The sequence below is a fragment of the Colius striatus genome, chromosome 11, assembly GCF_028858725.1.
Source record: "Colius striatus isolate bColStr4 chromosome 11, bColStr4.1.hap1, whole genome shotgun sequence".
NCBI classification, from domain to species: Eukaryota; Metazoa; Chordata; class Aves; order Coliiformes; family Coliidae; genus Colius; species Colius striatus.
The window spans coordinates 7,676,001-7,697,132 of NC_084769.1; the positions used below are offsets into that span (position 1 = coordinate 7,676,001).

At 37.4% G+C, this 21,132-nt stretch overlaps 1 protein-coding gene across 9 annotated transcripts in view; it reads left to right on the forward strand.

Moving 5' to 3' along the window:
• The window catches only part of ZRANB3 (zinc finger RANBP2-type containing 3), a 49,993-nt gene that overhangs the window by 9,864 nt on the left and 18,997 nt on the right, over positions 1-21,132 (forward strand). For 8 of the 9 annotated variants that reach the window (XR_009819476.1, XM_062005177.1, XM_062005179.1 and 5 more), the window contains 4 exons: positions 11,298-11,316; positions 14,330-14,508; positions 17,396-17,627; positions 19,301-19,386. Coding sequence is in view for 8 of the 9 variants with exons in the window: in XM_062005177.1 (XP_061861161.1) it covers positions 11,298-11,316; positions 14,330-14,508; positions 17,396-17,627; positions 19,301-19,386 (516 nt within the window). In the remaining variant the exon portion in view is untranslated. The remainder of the gene's footprint in view (positions 1-11,297; positions 11,317-14,329; positions 14,509-17,395; positions 17,628-19,300; positions 19,387-21,132) is intronic. The other variant, XM_062005183.1, reaches the window with a different exon arrangement.

Sequence of the window (21,132 nt, forward strand, 5' to 3'; positions counted from 1 at the left end):
TTCTACCATGTATTCTTGTTTTATATTCTTTTTATAGAAGTGTGTGATGTCTGAATTATATTACAATGTGCTCAGCTGTGAATGTACTGTAAAAGTCAGGCATCCTATTGTTTCAAAGTTAGCTCTCTTGCTAAATATTGGAATGTTTATTGATACATTTACCAGGATGGGTATTTTACCCCAGTGTTGATATATGATGGTACATATATAATGTTTAGAGGTAATGATGCATCTGATTCTTGGTTCACCATACATGCTGGCTTAATGTTGTTTATTTGCTATAGACACAGTGATGAAGAGGTGACAATGGGTGGCAGTGACATGATATGCAGAGTTCATATCTGGCATTAAAAGCTCACTTTTAATGAGGGAGTATTTTTGTTAGGCAGTCATATTCTAGAGTAAGAAAAAAGTTGTATAGTGTTTAATGTTGCTTTGGGTAGTAGGTTACAGAGAATCATTATGATACTGAGCTCATTAGAGAATACAGTGTGAGTGTCCCTTAGTATAATGAGTCAGTTGCTTGCACTTCAAAATGGTACTTTTGGGGTTTTTTTCACTGACTGTGTCTCTGATCTCTAGCAAGCTACACAGGAGAAACATGTAGTTAATTCTTTATTAATTATTTCAAAGACTATCAGTCTTCACAGAAATTATATCCCCCCTCCCATCCTCAAAGGAAACCAGAAAACAGACTCAAATCAAAATTTCCTTGAAGCTTATGAACACAGCTAAAAGGTTCTAGCTCCAGTAATTCACTGGAAAGACAGAAAATATACAGTCTGCTGAGGCTTCAGTAGTTTAATCATAGAAATTAAAGTTCTTGGTCAAGATAAATAAAAAAGCAGACAAGATTAATCATAATCTCTTTTGGGAGATCTACACATTCTCTGGTTTTGTCACAGTGACTTTGATAGATGCCAGTTTAATTAAATTTGCATGTTAGAAAATGAGATTCCTTTCACATTTGAGTGGGTTTTTTGGTCATGTTTAAAGAATATTTCTATGAATGTTTCATTTTTGTTTTACTTTGCACTTAGTGACTTGCAGCATCAGGTACCATCAACAAGTGTCTCCATTTTTTGTAGCTCTTCAGAGAATGGAGTATAAAAAGAATTGTAACTTTGTAATGTGATTTCTGTTTCTAGTCTCAGTAGATTGTGGTTAGACAGTCTGAAAGAAATGTTTGAAACCACACAAAAGTATCTTGCTAGAGTGAGAAAGAAATCTTTTATTCCCACATATTCAGCAACTCATTTTAGATATGTGAAATCGTTGTAATTTTATGATAAATCTGAGTCTTTAAACCCTTCATAATAGTAGGTGAGCAGTTGTTCCCAGTCTTACAGAACAAAACTGAAGAATAATCCTTGGGGAAAAAGACTGGAATGGATATTGTAGAGGATCAAACAGTTAATTTAATGCATTTGAGCAATTAAATGTGGAATTGGCTCTGTGAGTACTGGGTTTTTAAAGAAAGGTTGTTTTGTTTTTTTTTTTTTTAAGATGGTTTGTAATGTTTCAGAGTACATTTCACATCTGAGAAGTGCCAAAGGAGGGAGAGAGAGATGATTAAATGAAGATGCTAAGCTCTCAGAATGATGTTCAGGAAGTATGAATGAGAAATTGAGCCAAATTCTGCACAGCTTTCGTAGCCAGGGAGGCATGTTTGGAAGTGATGCTGGAGGATCTGGGAAGCAATTCAAATGGAACAAAAAATGCATTGTCATTAAGTGAATGCAGAATGTCTCTCAGGAGAGTAATCATGTGGGCTTAAAAACAAAAGATTTAAGACAGAAAAAAACCCAATGGTAGTAATCTGGAAGTTACCTGGGCTTAAATGTGGGCTTTTAGAGCAGGAATACAGAAGAAAGCACAGATTTTTTAGAAATGCAGGGCACGATTTGTTAGAATGGAAGAGAATCACCAAGTGAGATAAAGACTACAAGTGTAGGTAATAGCATGTCAACGGTGATGGAGAGAGGGAAATGCATGTGGTGTTGGCTGTGTGCAATGAAAGTTTGCAGCAGGAGAATCCACAATGCGAAACTGATGTGGTTAGCTGGAAGCATCAGGGAGAGGGCAGAATGAAAGCCATCAGTTGTGAGTCTGTGACACAAGCTGCTTGAACGTGACTGAGAGAAGGTAAGGTCTTAAACAAGGAGGAGTCAAATTCTGACCAACTTAATGGATGTTAGAGAGGAAGACCGTGGGCAGAAAACTATCTCAAAGGTAGCTTGGTAAGCAGTTTAAATCCCCATGCTTTGTGGTGTCTTTGTATTGTGTTGAAAACGGGAAAATTTAGACTTTATGTAAATCGATGTAGAAAAAAAGCATCAGAGTTGCTTTGTTCAGAGACATAGGTCATAAAAGAAGTGAATTATTCTGTCAGCAGTTGAGTGGATGGTTGGTTTTGAAGGCTTTGGAAGGTGCAAAAGTGTACACTGGTTTTGAAAGCTTGGAGTACTGGGGGGGAAAAGACATTGAACTGTTGAAAACAGAGAGACTAGTGATGATACATTTTTCTAGGTAATTATTTTCCCTGTTGCCTAGTTCAGCTAACTTAAAAGGAGGAAGACATGAAGAGAGTAGTTCTGCAGCTCTTGTGGTGCAGATCACTGCAGGGGAGGGTCACTTGGGAAAGCAGAGTTTATTGGAAAAGTAAAGATAAGTACCTATATTTCTTTGAAAGTCTTTAGGTTACATAAATAAGAAGAGCTACCATTGAAGGTATTTCAGTCCTGCCAATTAATACCAAGGTTAAGGTTGGTAGCCTACATTGTCTCTAGATGAAATTAGGTTATGTTGTTCCAACTATTCCAATTAACTGAAGTAAGTTTTTTCTTTCATTGAGTCAGCTGGTGAACCAATTTGTATCTGAAGCCAGCAACTGAATAGGTAAAGAACTTTCACTATCATTATTAGGTGTCTTCTTGACTAGCATTTTTATCAGTTAACAGTTCAATTAATATCTTTGGAAAACCTGCTGAGTGTCTGATCTTAATCTTCAACTTGACCACTTTGATATGTGTATTCCGTATGTCTTTGTCAAAGCAAAACTATTAGAATATCTTGACAAACATCCTCTTGTAGCTTTCAGGCCTTAAAAGAACAGCTCAGGTGTGTTTTTTCAGTGACATGTAGAGGAGGTGATAAAGCCTAAGAGCACTTTGTGAATCATTAACCCTGCAGGTGTGGCAATTCAATGCACTTTCCATTAGACTGAGGATTGATTTTTATTATGTATGGTTTTTTTCAAAATACCTAAGTGTAGTGCAAGAGCAAGGGTATAATGTAGCTGAAATCTTTTGGGGGTCTATATTTGGTGAAACGACCTTGATTATTTTTACAAGGAAGTCATCTGGCTTTGTTCTAGTTTTAGGACTGTGTGCTGTGATTACTGACACACAAACGTCCCGGTTGCTTGCGCAGTTTCATATAAAAATGTACTAAGTTCAGGTTCCTTAAATAACCCTTGGTTAAGATGTTAGTGCTAAAGTGTTGGCTTGTGAGTAGGAGGTAAATTATATGTTGTAGCGTTATATAAAACTGAGTCACATGAGTAGGTGAGAATCCCAAGAATATCAGGACACCCACACTAGTGAGGGAGAGATGCGAGCTTCCTCTGTACAACATGTTCCAAAGACTGCATTAACAAAAGCAGCTTTAATTTGTTTGAGTAGTAACAAAATTTTTCAGTGTTTCAAGAAATGGAAGTGCCACTGCTTTGACTGTTTGTCCTGAAAAATGCATTTGAAAGTGAATGAATTTGTTCTCAAGAAATTACTTGTGATTCTAACTTTTTTTTTTCCTGGACAAATAGCTGTTAAAAATTAACCAGGAAGCTACATTAACCCCACAAGCAAGCAATCATGTATTGGACTGCTATACCCCTTGAGCTTTTAATCTTCCATGTAAGGAAGAAGAACTGTCTGGTTTAGAGAGGATATTATTGCTAAATATTTCTGTAGTTTGCTAGCACTGACTGTATGAGTTAGTAGGATTCTTGGTTATGTAGACCTTAGATATATGCCATTGTGATGTTAATCGGTATTCTTGCAAGAGCAAAGTTTCAAATGAGATTCTTTGTCTTTGCAAGGATACCTTCCTGAAGTAGCCATAATTACTATAAGAAACTTTTCACCCAACTGTTTGCTTGGATAATATTGCTAACACTTTAAAAGGAGTGACCTGAATGTAACCCAGACACACAGAAATAGAAATTTTAAAGTACTTTTTCCTTCCCTGAAACTCATTTTGTGACACTTTCAGTATTAACCTCTTTCTGATGCAGACTGTTTTTGTGTGCTATGTATGCCACTCGAGCTTAGCCTCAATTTCCTTCTGCTCCTCCAATCAACTCATCTGCATAAAATTTGAAAGATCTACTCTTCCTTCTGCTTTGCTAAGTTGGTTCTAATCTCCTTGCCATCAACACAAGCAGGAGCTTTCTGTGCTCTTAAAGGTCTGAAAAATCCTGCTTTTTGACCTTCCAGAGGCTGACCAGAGCTTTCATAGGGGTAGAGCATGGGTTTCTTTCTCAGTTCTTTCACCTATTTTTCACTGACTTCTGGTTTCTCTCCAGGGTTTACTGTAGTGAAACTTTCTAAGTGCACTTTTCCTTGGTGCTTGATACCTTTACAAGACTGTTCTGACAGTGCATTCTAACTCACAAATGTCTAGTTCTTGGGGATTCTTGATTCTTCCAGCTTTGTGTGGTCCCTTAAGTGATACAGTTCTTTACATCTAGAAGAAAGCTTCAAACACGGTGATGGGTCTGTGTGTAACCTCAGGTGCTTGCATTTGTTCTCTTTTGTGTGGGGATCAACAGCAAGGTCTTACACTTATGTGCATCTGAGGTGAATCAACAAAATAGAAGTCTTGCTCTCTTCTCTGCATCCATATTCAGTTAGCAGGATGCATTCTCACACAGAGCTTCCTAGATTGTTCTTTATATTTGGAAAGTGTAGTTTTATTTTAAAGCTAATGCATCTTGAAATGAAAGAGTTGTTAAATCCTAGTGGAGACCAGATTATTTGTTTCTCTTCTATTTATGAGAGCTAGTCCTGTGCCCAAAGCCCACTGCTAACTCTACAACTGCAGAAGGGTTATGATAGTAGGAATATCATAGCAGCGTCTGCAATGCATCCCAATGAGATTTTCATCCTTCCTGTTGGGAATAAATAGCACATTTCCTTGACAAATGGGACAGATATTGAAATTGTAACTGCAAGATCACTATGAAGAAGGGAAACATTTTAAAAGGGGAAAGAACCTGAAAGAATTTACCATTAACTCTGGTGCTCTTTGCATGGTTGGTCTTTGCTGCTGAGAGTAACTGAGACATCTAAAATGAATTTTTTTTTCCCCCCTCCCCCTGCTTTTCTGAAACTTTTGACCATGTGGGCTGAGCTTATGACAGGATATGAAACTGCGTATCACAGCTCTGATTTATATTCTTGGATAGAGCTATTATTAAGGTGTCATATGAACAGATGGCATATGAATGATGCAGCTCGGATTGGGTAACTACCAGTTGAGAGGAAATGACTAATTGAACTTCAGAGAACAAGAAGTCTGTCTTCTTGCAGACAAAATACGTGAAACAGAAATACGCATTTGTCCCTTCGGTGTAGCTGAAGATCTGTTTCTTCTGCTTTGACAGCATGGAACGTTTATGTTCATGTTGGCAGCTTCTCTGACTGCAATGATATAGAAGATACTGAAGTTTGTTATAAATAGAGGCTGCATATTTTTAAGATTATATAAAGCAGAATGTCAAGAATTGCTTTTTAGCAGCTTAATGCAACTGTTACATATAAGTCCTGGGTGATCTGGGCTATAGTGATGAGTATGCTCCGTACATTTCAAATCCAATTGTTAGGATTATAAACTGGAAACACTTGATGAAAATCCAATGAAATTCAACAAGGGCAAGTGTAGAGTCTTGCATCTGGGAAAGAATAACCCCATGTACCAGTACAGGTCGGGGAATGATCTCTTAGAGAGTAGTATAGGGGAAAGGGAACTGGGGTCATGGACAGGATGAGCATGAGCCAGCAATGTGCCCTCATGGCCAAGAAGGCCAATGGCATCCTGGGGTATATTAGAAGGGCTGTGGGCAGCAGAGAACTTCTCCTCCCCTTCTACTCTGCCCTTGTGAGACCACGTCTGGAATATTGTATCCAGATTTGGGCCTCTGAGTTTGAGAAGGACAGGGAGCTGCTGGAGAGAGTTCAGTGCAAGGCCACAAAGATGATGGAGTGGAGCATCTCCCTTCTGATGAAAGGCTGAGGGAGCTGGGGCTCTTTAGCTTGGAGGAGACTGAGGGGTGATCTCATTAATGTTTACAAATATATAAAAGGTGAGTGTCAGGAGGATGGAGCCAGGCTGTTCTCAGTGATGGCCAATGGTAGGATAAGGGGCAACAGGTACAAGCTGGAATACGAGGCTCCAAAGAAGTACAAATGAAATCTTCATGGTGAGTGTGAAGGAGCACTGTAAGGGGCTGCCCAGATGGGTTGTGGAGTCTCCTTATCTGGAGATGTTCAAAACTCACCTGGACAAGTTCCTGTGTGACCTACTCTAGGTGGTTCTGCTCTGGCAGGGGAGTTGAACTACATGATCTTTTGAGATCCCTTCCAGCCTTGAGATTCTGTGATGATTTCCCTCTCAGTGAGATAAGCTAATTTCCACTGCCCTAGCGTCTAATGAAAACATTTTGAATTTCTCATGTTGTATAACTCCATTAAGCAGGCATCTTCAGTGTTCTTATTCTAAACTGGGAAAGCTACAGAGGATGAATGCTCTAAAATGCATTAACTCAAAATAATTTTAATATCCTCAGTTTCCACTTAGATGAGTTTTATTCTACCTGCATCATAAACTCATCGGATGTGTCACGTCAAAATTTTTATCAAGTGTAGGTGTCAGTAAGATTAATTGGCATAAATCCACAGTTCTAAAACTGAGCACGTCAGGAACTTGAGTTGAGCAGTATGGATCAAAACAGTGATTCTTTTTGATAACTAGATCATAACAGAGGATGTAACACATTCTGATGCTCTAACTAGAACTTTAAAAACAATTTTGTGCACCTGATTCACATCAATCTGTGATGCCTAGTCAAATACTTACATGACTAACAAAATGTGTGGGTTGCAAGCATAGGAAGAAAATCCAAACTACTTATGACAAAGCTATTGCATCATTAGGTGGGAGATTAGAATGACTACCTAACAAATTAGCAAAATGTCACTGTAGATAGGTAACTTTTAATCATGTGGTTGTTTCTATGGGATCTATTTGTATTGGTACTGCAGAAACAAGGAAGCTAAAACTGTGATGATCGCTTTACCATGATTGTCTTTTAAGAATGGTTATGTTATGGATAAAATAGTGGCAGTTGTTTTGTATTTCCATTACTTTTACCAGAAACAAAATGATGAGTTTCTATAAGTATTTAAAAGTCATCAGCTTGGTTGGTGCTAGAGAAGTTTAACTTTTTGTTTATTAAATGGAAATTAATAGACATGGAAACAGAAGATACTCTATAGCAGCAAAGATTCTATGAGCACAATTTGAAACTAAATGCAAATAGGAAAACAGAACCACTACTTGTTCTTCGACAGATACTCAAATCATCCAAGTTTAAGTGGCTACAGTTCACTCTTAATGAAAAAAAACCTGTTTTATGGGGAAAAACCATCCATTCCTGGTTGATGTGTTTTTAATACTTTTTATTTTAATTACTATTCAGCTTCTAATTGTCACAGCAATTTGTAAACCACTGAATTTCATCATTTTAGCTTATTATTCTGAAAAACAGGATGAGAGTCTAAGGAGTTCACATATGGCAAAGAGCAGTGCAATAGGATATTATGTGTTCTCACTTTAAGTGTGTCAACTGTCATGATTAAAATTTCATTATTTATGCAAAATTCTATTAAACTCTAAGTTGATATGCTGAGAAATACTGTATTTATCAACACAAATTGGCAAGAAATATTTCTATTCCTATCCTCTTTACCACGTTTCCTTACTACCAGATGCTAGTTGGATGGCATATACTCTCTGTGATTCCTGTATTTGTACATTTGTTCTGATATCCTTATATTAAATACATTACTGTTGAAGAAGGCCTTTGGTTTATTCTTGAGATGCATCTGCTCTGTAGCTAATTACAGAATTACAGAATGTTAAGGGTTAGAAGGGGCCTCAAAAGATCATTCAGTCCAACTCCCTTGCCAGAGCAGGACCACCTAGAGTAGGTCACACAGGAACTCATCCAGGTGGGTTTGGAATGTCCCCAGAGAAGGAGACTCCACAACCCATCTGGGCAGCCTGTTCCAGTGCTCCCTCACCTCACACAGAAGAAATTCTTCCATGTATATCTTTGGAACTTCTTATGTTCCAGCTTATACCCATTGCCCCTTGTCCTATCATTGGACATCAATTGCTGTAGTCTTACTTGTTTTCTGTATTTGGGTGAGGAGTTTGGAAAGCCCTGCAACACTGGATTGTTTGATTTCAGGCTTCAAACTGTTTTTAGAAAAACATGATTAATGTGCTGAAAGCAGTTTGCCTGTGAAAGAATCTGTGAAAGGAAAGACTTGTTTTGTAAACTTCAGTTCAAGCAATTAACAATGAGTATTAAATTAAAAAAACAAAACAGTCTTTGAAGTGAGCAAAACCTGACATTATTTAAAAATTAGAATTGTGCACTGGTTGTCTGCAATTAAATGTCTTTGCCTAGCTGCAAATCACAGGCATTAAGGTCCCATAATTCTGAGTCGCCACTGAAAAGAATTCTCTTCATGCCTTTTTTCCTTTGCAGATCCCTGCAGACTTCAGGGCTTTCTTTTATGTTTTCTTCCTTCATTGTTATTGGTCCATCCTAACAACATAGAGGGGAGTGTGTTTACAAAGCTATCACAAGTAGATAGTTTGTTACTTATAAAAAGTTATGTGAGGTATATTTTGAATTCTTTTAAATGTTAGTTGAAAGAAACTGATGAAATTGGTACATGTTGCAGTGTGCACTGGCAGATGGAGTGAGTGAACAACAGTATACCAGTCTCAGACATCTGTCTTGCACCTCGTATCTGACAATTACCAGTGTATATTTTTTTGCCGGGATTTCTATTTTGACCACATAAATGTCCATTTTGACCCCATGGGGGAATGCGTGTTTTCAGACAGTATGACGGCTCTAAGTTGATGGTGCTGCAACAAACATTAATCATTAGTGTAAAGTGGCTGAGTTTTGTCCAGAAAAGAAGACTTCTCTTGTGGTTTTGAGTAGCCACACTACTTCAGAGTACCTCACACTAAAAAAAGAAAGGTCTGTATTACTTTACAATATTTTCAGTATCAAAACACACAACATTTACATCTTGGTGTGCTACATTTTATTAGAGACCTGGGAGCTCTTTTCCATTTTTTCATGGAAGGAACATTGCATTTGAGTTACATGGTGCAGTGAGTGAACATCTAGTTACATGGTATAGGAGTAAGAGAAGTTTCAGTTTTCTTTAGAAGATGCAGTGGCTGGGGACAGACTGTGAAGAGGAATTCATCTAGACTAGTTTCTGTCCATGACTTAAAGCTACCAGAGATAGGAAGTGAAAAGCACAAGACAGGATAGTTGAGTCAGGAGGAAAACGAGCAGAATAGCCTGTCAAGTTCATTCCTTTCCAGAGCTTGAAATATTTCATCATTTCTGAGACTTGGCAGTGGTTTTTTTCTGTCAACAAGCATTTATAAGTCCTCAAGCAAAATGATGGGCTGCATAGAGCTGTCAGTCTGTTGTGTCAGTTCAACCAACAGCATCCACTGCTGTCTTTCTCAATCAATGGTTTCACTAAACCCATACCCTCTGTGTGCCACTATGGTACTGACTAGTGTGAATTATTCTTCCAGTTTGCTTTTTCTGACGGTTTAGAAAGCTTGAAAAACTTCCCAAGTTACTTAATAACTGAAGAATTCATCTATTTGCCAGTTATTTACCTGCAGCCCAAGTAGGCATTGCTATCAAACTTACACTTTCTACCTGTTCTGATCTTGCCTTGGAGTTCCTGGCCTTGCTTCTGGTCAGAAGATACTTAATAAATCTTTATCTTAATGCAGTCCAAGGTTACTGTAGGAGAAGAGGGAACTTAAAGTCATCACCTTCCTGTAAGACTTAAAGGGAGAGATTTGTCTCCTACATTTTTCTTACATTCACCATTTTTTGCTGGGACTTGTGCTTTCCTCTACATTTAATAGTGTGTATGAATTTAATACATGTATTTTGTCTACTTATTACTAGAGGCAGAACCAGCCCTTGTAATTCTTTAGGTTATGCTTTTGAATTTGAGATACTTGTTGACTGAATTTTGGAGAAGAGAGGTTGTCTGTTTTGTGATGTTTCTTTTCCAGCTTAAAAGATTGTGAAATAGTTAAGATATGAGTTTGGAAAACAGCTGAGGTTACACTTTTGGAAGGATACAGCATCATAGTTTTAGTAGCTTAACTAAATGTCTATCAAATAATTTCTTTTGCCTAGTATCAAAGATTGGATGAAGAAGCTTGTGTGAGCTAGAAACATTTAAGTTCCCTAAACCCTGTTTGATATAAGAAAATATGTACTAAACAACTCAAATAACCTAAGTAACTTAAAATACCTGTAAGCAATTCATATTAAAGGTAGCATTTAATGTTTAAAAAATGAAGGTATGCTGAACAGAACTTACAAGTATTGACTGGGGACCTGGAGTTCTCATTTTTACATGGAGTTGCATTAACTGAGTCCAATGGGAAAAAAACAAGTTAATTTTCTAATACTTTGGCTTGTACAGTTGGTGGGAGAGAGAGTGTGTCTGTTTCTATTTCAAAACAAATGTGACTCTGTGACAACAGCTTTTTAAAATCAGACTGACATGTAAATAATTCTTAATCACGAAGCAGCAAAAATGTCACTGTTTCTGAAAGGCAAAAAAGAATTGAAGAGGCACTTCTTGCTTTGATAATGTCTCAATTAACCAAAACAGCATTTCAGTTTTACAATGGAAGTTCTTCAGTAATGCTACCAAAGTGGACAGACATTTTTAGAACAATTGACATAAAACTCATCCCAAATTTACTTTGTGCAGGTGATATATGTAGGAAATTAAGTCCACCTTTTTTACTTTCATTGATTCTATCAATCTATAGCTTAAATGTATAGCAAGCAATTTGTAAGTATTGGTTAATATGTTATATTTATTGTTGACTTTGCTCTTTTGTTTTTTTCCCCTTTCTTCCTGTTTCTTATTTAGGTGCATGATTGCTGATGAGGTAAGTGATGTTGTTCTTACAGCCTTTTATTGTTGTTTTAGTGTACTTCATGCAGATGTGACTTTTTTTGAGAGATGTGGGCAGAAAGATTGGTAATAAGAGAAGCCTCATTCCTCTGATATTCATCAGATATTCTGAAAATATCTAAGAGCAGGGAAAAGATGAAAGGTGACAAACTTAAAAGAGTCTTTGAGAAAACTTAGGTTACTTTTAGTTGTCTTTAGGTAAGTTAAATCTTCTGTATTATTAAATCTTTAAATATTAACTTACTGGAAAAAAAAAGCACTTTATGATAGCATAGTTAGCTATTTTTAATGGATTAGGAGATTTAGGCCCAAAGAGGTGGATTTTGACCAGCTATGCCTTCCAAAGGCATAATCTGTTCTTAAATGAACTGATCAAGTAATAATTGGGAAATAGATTACTTGCATACGTTTGAAAATGTATCTTTTCTTTCATATTGAGGAAATTTGAGTCCAGTACTTCTTCCCACAGATAAAACCCTTTGTAGTAAAAGTATAATGTTCTTCATGTGTTGTCAGCATAAAACCTTACTGGAAAAAAGATAATATTTGGGGACTGATAGTCTCCCAACTGTAACTTGGGTTTTCTTGAAACACAGAGGAGCAGAGGAGTGGGGGGAGAGAGATGGATTACTGGGATTAAAGTATCTCCTCATAGTATAAACATCTCATTACAGCTGAAGATAAGCTGTTTTGTTAAATTTCTGGGAATTGTAGAGAATATAAAAGTGCTCAGGGAAAGAGAAAAGGGAAGCTTGGGGAAAAGTGGAGGATCAGCAAGTAGCTATTTGTTTATTAAAACAAAATTTTTTTTTCCTTCCTTGAATGAGAATATCAACTGTGTAATTATGTTAGCAATAAGAAGTACTGCAAGATATATTTATTACCCAGTAAATCCTGCATATTTCATAATGGCAATAGGTCTGACACTGGAGGAAATACTGTGGAGTGGTGTGGGAATTGCTCTTGTTGACATACAAACAGGAAGAAATGTTGGTAAAATTGTTGTGAACTTATATACAAAAGCAAGCTGTGTGTGAAAACTAGAGATCATGTAATTGCTGGATATATACCTGGATTATGTAAGGATTAAAGTACAATAATAATAGTATCTTTTTGAAAGATATTCTAAAAACACCCTGCTGTTTTCTTTTGGAGTAGGACAGACAACATTTTTCTCCCAAAATTTCAAGTTTCCCATGTCATCCATTTCCATGACTGAGAAAGATGTCTTTAAATCATAACCTAAGACAGTAGCATTTTCTACACTTTGTCTTTCCTCTGGCATTCTTCTGCTCTAGACTGGGATCAGCTATGTGGGATTCAGTTATGGGTGTTACTGCCAAGGTACCTGCCTCTTTTTTCTCTGCTTATTTCCACTCAGTTGAGAAGACTGAGGGGGGATCTCATTAATATTTACAAATATCTAAAGGGTGGGTGTCAGGAGGTTGGGAAATCACTATTTTCTGTTGTGTCCAGTGACAGGACAGGGGGTAATGGGATGAAGCTGCAACAAAAAAGTTCCATTTAAACATAACGAAAAACTATTTTACTATTGAGATGAGAGAGCCTTGGCACAGGCTGCCCAGTGAGGGTGTGGAGGCTCCTTCTCTGGAGGTCTTCAAGACCCGTCTGGACCCATTTCTGTGTGACCTGATTTAGGTGGACCTGCTTCTGCAGGGGGGTTGATCTCTAAAGGTCCCTTCCCACCCTTACCATTCTGTGATTCTAAGATTATCATCAATGCCCCAGTGACTGGGCAGTCTGAGTTAGGGAGACAACTGGGGCAAAAAAAAAAGAAAAATAGTAAGTTTTGGGTTTTTTTAAATACTTGGCTTTGTTTTCAGCAGGCTTGAACACTACTGGTGACACAAAGGGGAAGCAGTTTTCAAAGAACTTAGTATCTGAGTAGTTCTCTGATTATTTTATTTATTATTTATTTATTATTATTCTTTCTACTATCAGTAGAAATGTTCATAATATTCTTTTCTGTACCTGGGAAATCTTCTTGTGAAACTGAGACATCAGTGCATTTAAACCCAACACTGAGGTTATAAGGACGTTGTTCTTTTATGTCTGTATGTGAGCAGTTAGATAGCAAATAAACTCAAATATCCATGGGACTCTGAAAACCTGAACAGAATATTTTAAGGCCAGACACTGCTTTAGTGCTTAACAGGAGTCTGGAACTATCTCTAACCATGTGAAGTAGATAAAACAGTTGTGTTCTTTGATAAAATCTTGGGATTTTTATTTTTTAAACAACCCCCTCAATTCTGGATCTTATATTCAGCTATTGCTATCTAACCCATTAGATGGGAGCATTCCTGCCTCCACAAGATGAAGCAAGTACCTTCTTGTGAAATGTGCATCTATGTATTGTATCTTTACTCTTTGCCTTGTCTGTAAATCTGTATCCTCCGCTAGGTGGACTTCCTCTTCTGTGGTACAGAATAAAGAGAAACTATTAGCTACAGGGAATGAAAACACTAGCTGCTTTTCATTGACCTTCTGGGTCAGAAGCTGTGTTCTTTGTTTAGATCTTCCTTTGTTCTTCAGTTGCCAATGCAATTTAGGACAAAGTTACCATTTTTATGTTAAGAAGACATCCCATATTTTGATTTCCTTTGCATAATCTTTTAAAAATGCTTTTGGTAGATTAACAAGTTAGAGAGTTTGATCTTTAAAGCCTACCCTACTAAGGCCCTGAGCAGAAAATCTTCTGAAATGAATGGAAATGCTTCTTCTAGCTTTAATGATTTAACCAGATGTAACACAGGTATGAGTCCTTTTAAAGAGGAATATCTTCTTTCATAAAAGATGATATGTGGTAACAAGTTGACAATGAAATAGACACTCTGTGACTAGCTCTTTGGCTTTGTTTCCTTTGTCTGGCTCTGGCTTTGCAAAATATTTTTGTCTCTTCTGAGTGGAATATGCTTTCTGAGCAGACACTTCTGATTTGATTTGTTTTTCTTTTCTTTTCCCAGATGGGGCTAGGTAAAACGATTCAAGCAATTGCTGTTTCCTACTACTATAAACATGAGTGGCCTCTCTTAATTGTAGTGCCATCATCTCTGAGATACCCTTGGGTTGATGAGATGGAGAAGTGGATTCCAGAACTCTCTCCAGATGATATTAGCATAATTCAGAACAAAACTGATACGGGGTGAGTAGATTTTATTCTTTTTCTATAGAAAAATTTGTTCAGCCCCCCATCCCTGCTCAAGCAGGATCACCTGGGGTGAGTTTCCCAGGATTATGTCCATAGGTTTTTTAGTATCTCTAAGGACAGAGACTCCAGCAGCTCTCTGGGCAACCTGTGCCAGTGCTTAGTCAGCTCTGCCATAAAAAAATAGTGTTTCCTGATTTTCAGAGGGAACCTCCTGTGTTCCAGTTTGTGCCCATTGCTTCTGGTCCTGTTACTGGGCACCACAGAAATGAGCCTGGCTCTGTCCTTCCTTCAGGTATTTGTATACATTCAAAAGACCCCTCAATAGCCGTAAGATCACTAGGTGTAACAGTCCCAGTCAGCCTTTCCTCATAGGAGAGGTGCTCTAGTCCTTTAGTCATCTACATTGCCCTTGGTTTTTCTCTTTCTAATATGCCCATGTATCTCTTGTACCGAGAAGGCCAGAACTGGAAACAGCACCTTGAGTAGAAAGGAAGTATCACCTCCTTTAACCTACTGGCAATAGCTTATCTAATGCAGCTGAGGGCATCATTCACCTGTTTCTTCTGCAAAGGCACAGTGTTGGCTCTTGTTAACTTGGTAACCACCAGGACCCTCAGGTCGTTTTCTGCTAAGCTGCTTTCAAAGCTGGCGGGCCCCCAGCATATATTGGTACCTAGGGTTGTTATTCCCTGGGTGCAGGGATGTGTGCTTCTCCTTGGTGAACTTCATAAGGTTCATGTCAGACCATTTCTCCAGCCTGTGAAGGTCCTTCTGGATGACAGTGTGACCCTCTGGTGTATCAGCCACTTCTTCCAGATTGTATTATTACGTTATGGTGGTTACTCATCTCCTTTGAAATTGAGAGGTCTGGGTTTTGTGAAGTAGCAATTGCTTGTCTGGTGAAAATTAGATTACTTCAGTGTGTCTCATACTGAATTTATGCAGTTGTCTCATGAACTAGCTTGTGTTCATTAGTGTCTGTAAAACATTTAGAACACATTCTTTAGAACTTCTGGTACATGTTAAAAATAAGGAAGTAATTACTGTTGAAATTCTATTTAGCATACTGAGAAAATTTGTAAGTTAGAATAAGGATTCTCTAAATAACTGAAAAAGGTCACTATGACCTAGGCTTTCTATCTTTAGATTTAATAGGGTAAATTCATCAGAGAGAGAGACTAAAGTCTTAAATGCTGTTCTAACAACTTGCCTATTGCACTGAATTATAGGGGTATTTTTTAGTCTACTTTACCATGAAATCAACCAAATCATTTACAGTAATGTGTAAATGTTGTTCTGAAACTTGGGGATAAGGGAGGCTGATCTTCATCTTCTCTGGGAAGTATCAAAAACGTACAGATGAGACAGTAGCTTAGAACCTTCTTTGTGGTAACAAGACTGCAACTGAAAATGCATTTTAAAGGCTAAATTAAGGGATGGTTACTGCTGATAGTCAAAATGTAAGTTTAACACGGGAACTGAAATAAGGACCCAATGGTGTTTGGTTGGGTTTTTTTATGTAGCTAAAAGGTACCCAAGTTTAATACTGAATGTGCTGAATGCAGAAAGGAGAAATGTGGAATAAGGGAAATGATGGCAAAAGTAAATGGCAAACAGAATTCCTTAACCTTTATCACTTACTTTTATTCAACAGCAAGGGAAGAGGAAAACTTGGCTTTCTGCTTGTTTAACTCCCAGGAGGCTTCCTTAGCTATAAGTAAAGTAGCTGCTGAAGTAATTAATATTTTAACATTAAAAATTGTTTAGGTTCTTATAATGTCTAACTAAATTTGAAGTTGGATGTTTCTTGAATAAATTGCTTCCACTAAGAAGAGATAATTTTATTTGTAATAGTTTTATCCATCCTTCACAAAGGGGTAGGGGAAATTCTTGTGTTTCTGGTTGCTACATTTCTCTGTAAAGTAACAGCTAGAGTCTCAGTGCATTGGCCACAGCACCAGTGCTCTAACCATTGCCTCCCCTTCCATATCCAAAAGCATCAATGTGCACATGCACATACATTCGTCCTCTTAAATACTCAAGGAAACTTCAACTTAATTGAGTTTTTTGGATCTGATACTACTGTAGAACAAAGAGAAATCATGCCAGAAGACCAGTAGTGTCTGACATGGGTAGGCCAGCTATTGCTCTCATTCTGGTGATTTGTCTGACAGCTTTAGGAGTTCCTGTGATGCTCAAAGGCTCCTGAAGGGCCACAGTGCTCTCTAGTGATTTTTAAATCTCTTTGTGTCTTGAGCCTACATATATCTTTAATTTTAGTCTAAGAAGTTCCTTCCCAACTAAATACCATTTTTTTCATCTTGTGTCTTACTGATCAAGTTTTTACTTTCAAGTTTTTGTTTCTTCATATTCAGTTTGAGCAAAAGAGCTGCATGGACAGCTTTGATCCAAATAGTTTATTCAGCCCAGACTGTACTGTTACAGTACCCAAATACTCAAGAGATAGTGTAGTTACCTTAGGCTGCTGGTTAGGTTAGTTCAGGGGTTTGGATGCTTTTTATAGCATGTTCATAACGATCCAACTCATGTATGTAACTTTTTGTCTAGAAGTGGATTTGTCTGATACAGTGCCCCTGGAAAGGAGCACACATTGAAGGAATGCAACTAGACTGATGAACTTCTTTTGAAATGCAATGCATGTCCTCTGAAAGTGGTTGTGAAATGTGTGTGATTTAGAAGTGGGAGATGCTAGAATGTTTTCAACAGCAAAGGCTGTTGTTATTAGCCTGAGAGCCCACTGATTAATCTAAAAGGAGTCATACATACCTTCTTAAAAAAACAGCTTGGTATTATTTCTCTGCTATATTAGTTTTCTTACAGTGAAAATTTACTGAGATGACTTCTGTCTTTTCTCTTTTAGGAGAATATCAAGCAGCAAAGTAACAATTCTGGGGTATGGCCTGTTAACTTCTGATGCACAGACTTTAGTAGACACTTTGTACAGGCAGAACTTTAAGGTAGTTGTGATTGATGAATCACACTACATGAAATCCAGAAATGCCACTCGCAGCAAGATTTTGTTGCCAATTGTACAGAAAGCCCACAGAGCTATTCTTCTTACTGGAACTCCTGCTCTAGGAAGACCTGAAGAGGTATTTGACTTATTGTGGTTCGGTTGGTTTGTTTTTTAAGTATAGTATCAGTAATGAATGAACAATTTAGTAGTTTTCTTGGATACATACCGTTACATGTGTTATGACATCAGTGTACCAGCTGCTTTGGGAAGCACAAGTATAAGAAGCTAAATTAGTTTCTTTTGGTTTGTATTGATTTATATTGATGTTTTACAAAGCTGTTTCAACCTCACATAGAGATGATTTGAGACATTGTTCCTTATAAGAAATTAGATTTGCCTGAAACAGAGTGACTGTTGGGTGAATAGAAAATCCAGAGCCCATTTGTTTCTGCTGTGTAGGAGAGTCCTTGGGAGACTTGAATTAAATCTTCTGCTTTATCTGTTGTAGTCTTTTGTTTATTGTATGAAATAGAACTTGAGTGCTTGCTTAAAAGTTTAAGACAAATATTTGTATGTATAGGTGTGGATAAGTATGAAACTTCCTGCATGGGTACCAAAGACATTGCAACCAACCCTGGAAGAAGAGTTGAAGTTAGAAAGTGTTATAATTTTATACAGTGCATTGATACCAAGACCATTAAGCAAGCTTGCTAAAGGTCTTCAAAAGAAATTCTGTACAAGTTGTCTTGGATCACAGAAATTGAGTAAAAATTCATGACCAAATGGAATACAATTTGAGACATTTTTATAGTGATAACAAAGTTCTGCCATGGTTTATAGGGCAGAGTATAAAAACCATTACATCTTTTTAACCAGTTTTGTGTCCTAAGAAGGATCTTTCTATGTAGTCCTAACATGGAATATGTGTATAAAACAAAAAGCATTATTCATTTGTATTTTTCTACATTTATAGCAAGTAATTACAGGCATTTCCTTGTTTGACCCAGATCTATGTCAAATTACCAGCTCTTCACTTGGGTGAATAAATTAGTTATGTTGGGTTTTTTTCCTTAACACTGCTTTGCAGTTCTTGAACTCCTGCCTTGAAGGAAGCCTGTGAAGAACAAAATTCGGCTGTTTCTAATTTTCTTCTTGAGAGATGCCACTGGTGTGTGATTATGTAATGTGAAGGCTTAATGGCAGAAGTGATGTACAGTAGACTTAAGAGGATAGCAGGGAAATGCATTTAGGAGAGAATGTGTCTTGGATCTAGTGGTGATCTTTGGATTCAGAAAGCTTTTACAGTAAAACAGCTTGTAAGATAGGGTTCTTTGTGGCTTAAGTTATCTAAACTGATGTTTAGCTCCTATTGCTTAACCAGGAAGAAAGGCATGAAATTTCTGATATGTGTTTTTTGTAGTGAAGCTTAAGAATGAGAAGGCTTTTCATGTGTTTTAAGAAGCAGACCATTTGTGGAATACTCCCACTGAAGTTTTGCAGAAGTTCGTGTACCTGATGAATGACAAAAGTTGTGTTATTAGGAAAAACATCTCATCCATGTTTTCGTGTCTCTTCTGAGTCATCAGCACTGTATTATGGTGTTCAGGGTACTCTGTTCTTTGAGGGCTTCCTGCAACTGGCCTGTCTCAAGACACAGGTGTCTTCTGGGGAACATCTTTTGTGTGTGTGCTAAGCTGGATGTTCTTTGTGCAGCTATTCAATGTAAAGACACAATTGTCATGTAATAATTATTCCTGAGCAGTCTTATATTTGCAGGTGGTTTTTAACTAGTGCTATTTCTTTATACAGCTTTTTATGCAGATTGAGGCATTGTTTCCAGGAAGATTTGGAACTTGGAGTGAATATGCCAAAAAATACTGCAATGCTCGTGTCAGGTATTACTGTACTTGCTCATTTATTTTCCTGTGAGTGTCCTTTTGATTTTTCTTGTCACTTGAAGTGAGTGAATCAGTAAGTAGTGCCTCTCTTGCTGTATCATGCCACCTTGTTTGGAAACCCAGGGTTGGATACCATCTACTCCGTCCAAGACAATTGGGAAAAGGATTAAATTGGCTGGAGACTTTATTTAAGGACAAAATTAGAAGCTGTTAAACTTAGAAATGAAGTTTAAGTGACAGCATTTTGTTAAGTGAAATTTTGTCCTAGTTTACTGTCATATGTTTTACCTTTAGAGATGGAGTTTTAGCTACAGCTAAACTTCAGAGTTTCTGACCTCAGTCTTGTGTTCACGTCCTGTAATAATTTACATCTCTCTCTATTATGGGATCCAGTCTTTTTTGCTGTCCCACCATACTTGGGTGAGGCAAGGAGTCCAATACTTGTCTCTTTTATACAAATTGACTGAGTAAAAGAAAAGGTGTAAAACTCCCAAAAGCACAGTTCTGTGTTCATAATATTGGCATTGTAAGTTCTCGTCCACAACTTTGCCACAAATTTGCCAGCATATTCCTCACTACAGGTATTTCCACATCTGTGCCTAATGAATGGAAAACCATTTTTATCCCTTGAATCTTTCATGAATTTTCATGTTTCATGTCCTTTACGTAATTAACTTAAGGAGGATTCATCTAGTTCTGACTTGCTTCCCTCAGCTTTAATGTAACAGTCGCTATAGTTACATCTTAAAATAGAGAGGACAGAAGAAGCTCTGATTTAAAATGCTCAGTTTTACCTATCTGAATCTATTGCAATCTGGAAAGAAAGAAGGGAAGAACCTTTACACATTTCTTAGCTAAAAAATTGCTTGGCTACAACTTTGCACATATTCAAACCGATCGATTTTGTCAGCTAAATTAACTCGCATTTAGATATAACTTTTACAGTAATAATTACATGGCTTCATTTTAATGGAACTTGGTTTTCCCCATCGTATGGATTTTATCAGTGTTTCACTTCAAATAACACCGAGGAGTGCAGTCTAGTTTTCAGGCAGAGAAAGGCTATTTTTTCCCCAGTGTTTTGACTGAATGCGTCTGTAATTTTCACACCGCCAGTGTGCGTGGGTACAGCACGGTTAGCTACTCAATCATAGATGATTATCTTATTTTTGGCATACCATAAATGTAATAAAAATCAAGTTCAGGGTTTGGCAAGCTTTCAGTAAATAACTTTGTCTTCATGATTTGGCTCAAACAAAACATCCTACGGTGTTAAATGTGATGAGATGATTTTATGCAGCACTTGCTGTGAAAATGTCATGAGGCTTCTTGCTTAGGTTTTCATAGACACCTGTTTCTCAAGACAAGGTCCAAAGTATTTCTGTGAGGTTCTGCCTACCATTTTTTATATATCCCAAATGTTCACTCTGGAGGAAGGAAACCTTTGTATGGATAGCCACATAAATAGACTAAAGAAGGGGTATGAGCAAAGGGTGTTGCTATCTTCTATCTATGTAGTGTTCTGAGTGTGTTATGCCAATACTTCACCAGTGTACAAGTGAGTCCCTCAGCCCCTTTCTTGAATGGGCTAGAGCACTGTTGATAAGCTCAGTAAGGCTTAAAACTCTCTAAACAATAATTTCTTAAAAATATAAACAATAACATTACCAGGAAAATCACATACTTGCACCATCCTCTCCTGGCCTTGGAAAATGCTCCCTGGGCTTTTCTCCAAAGACAGCA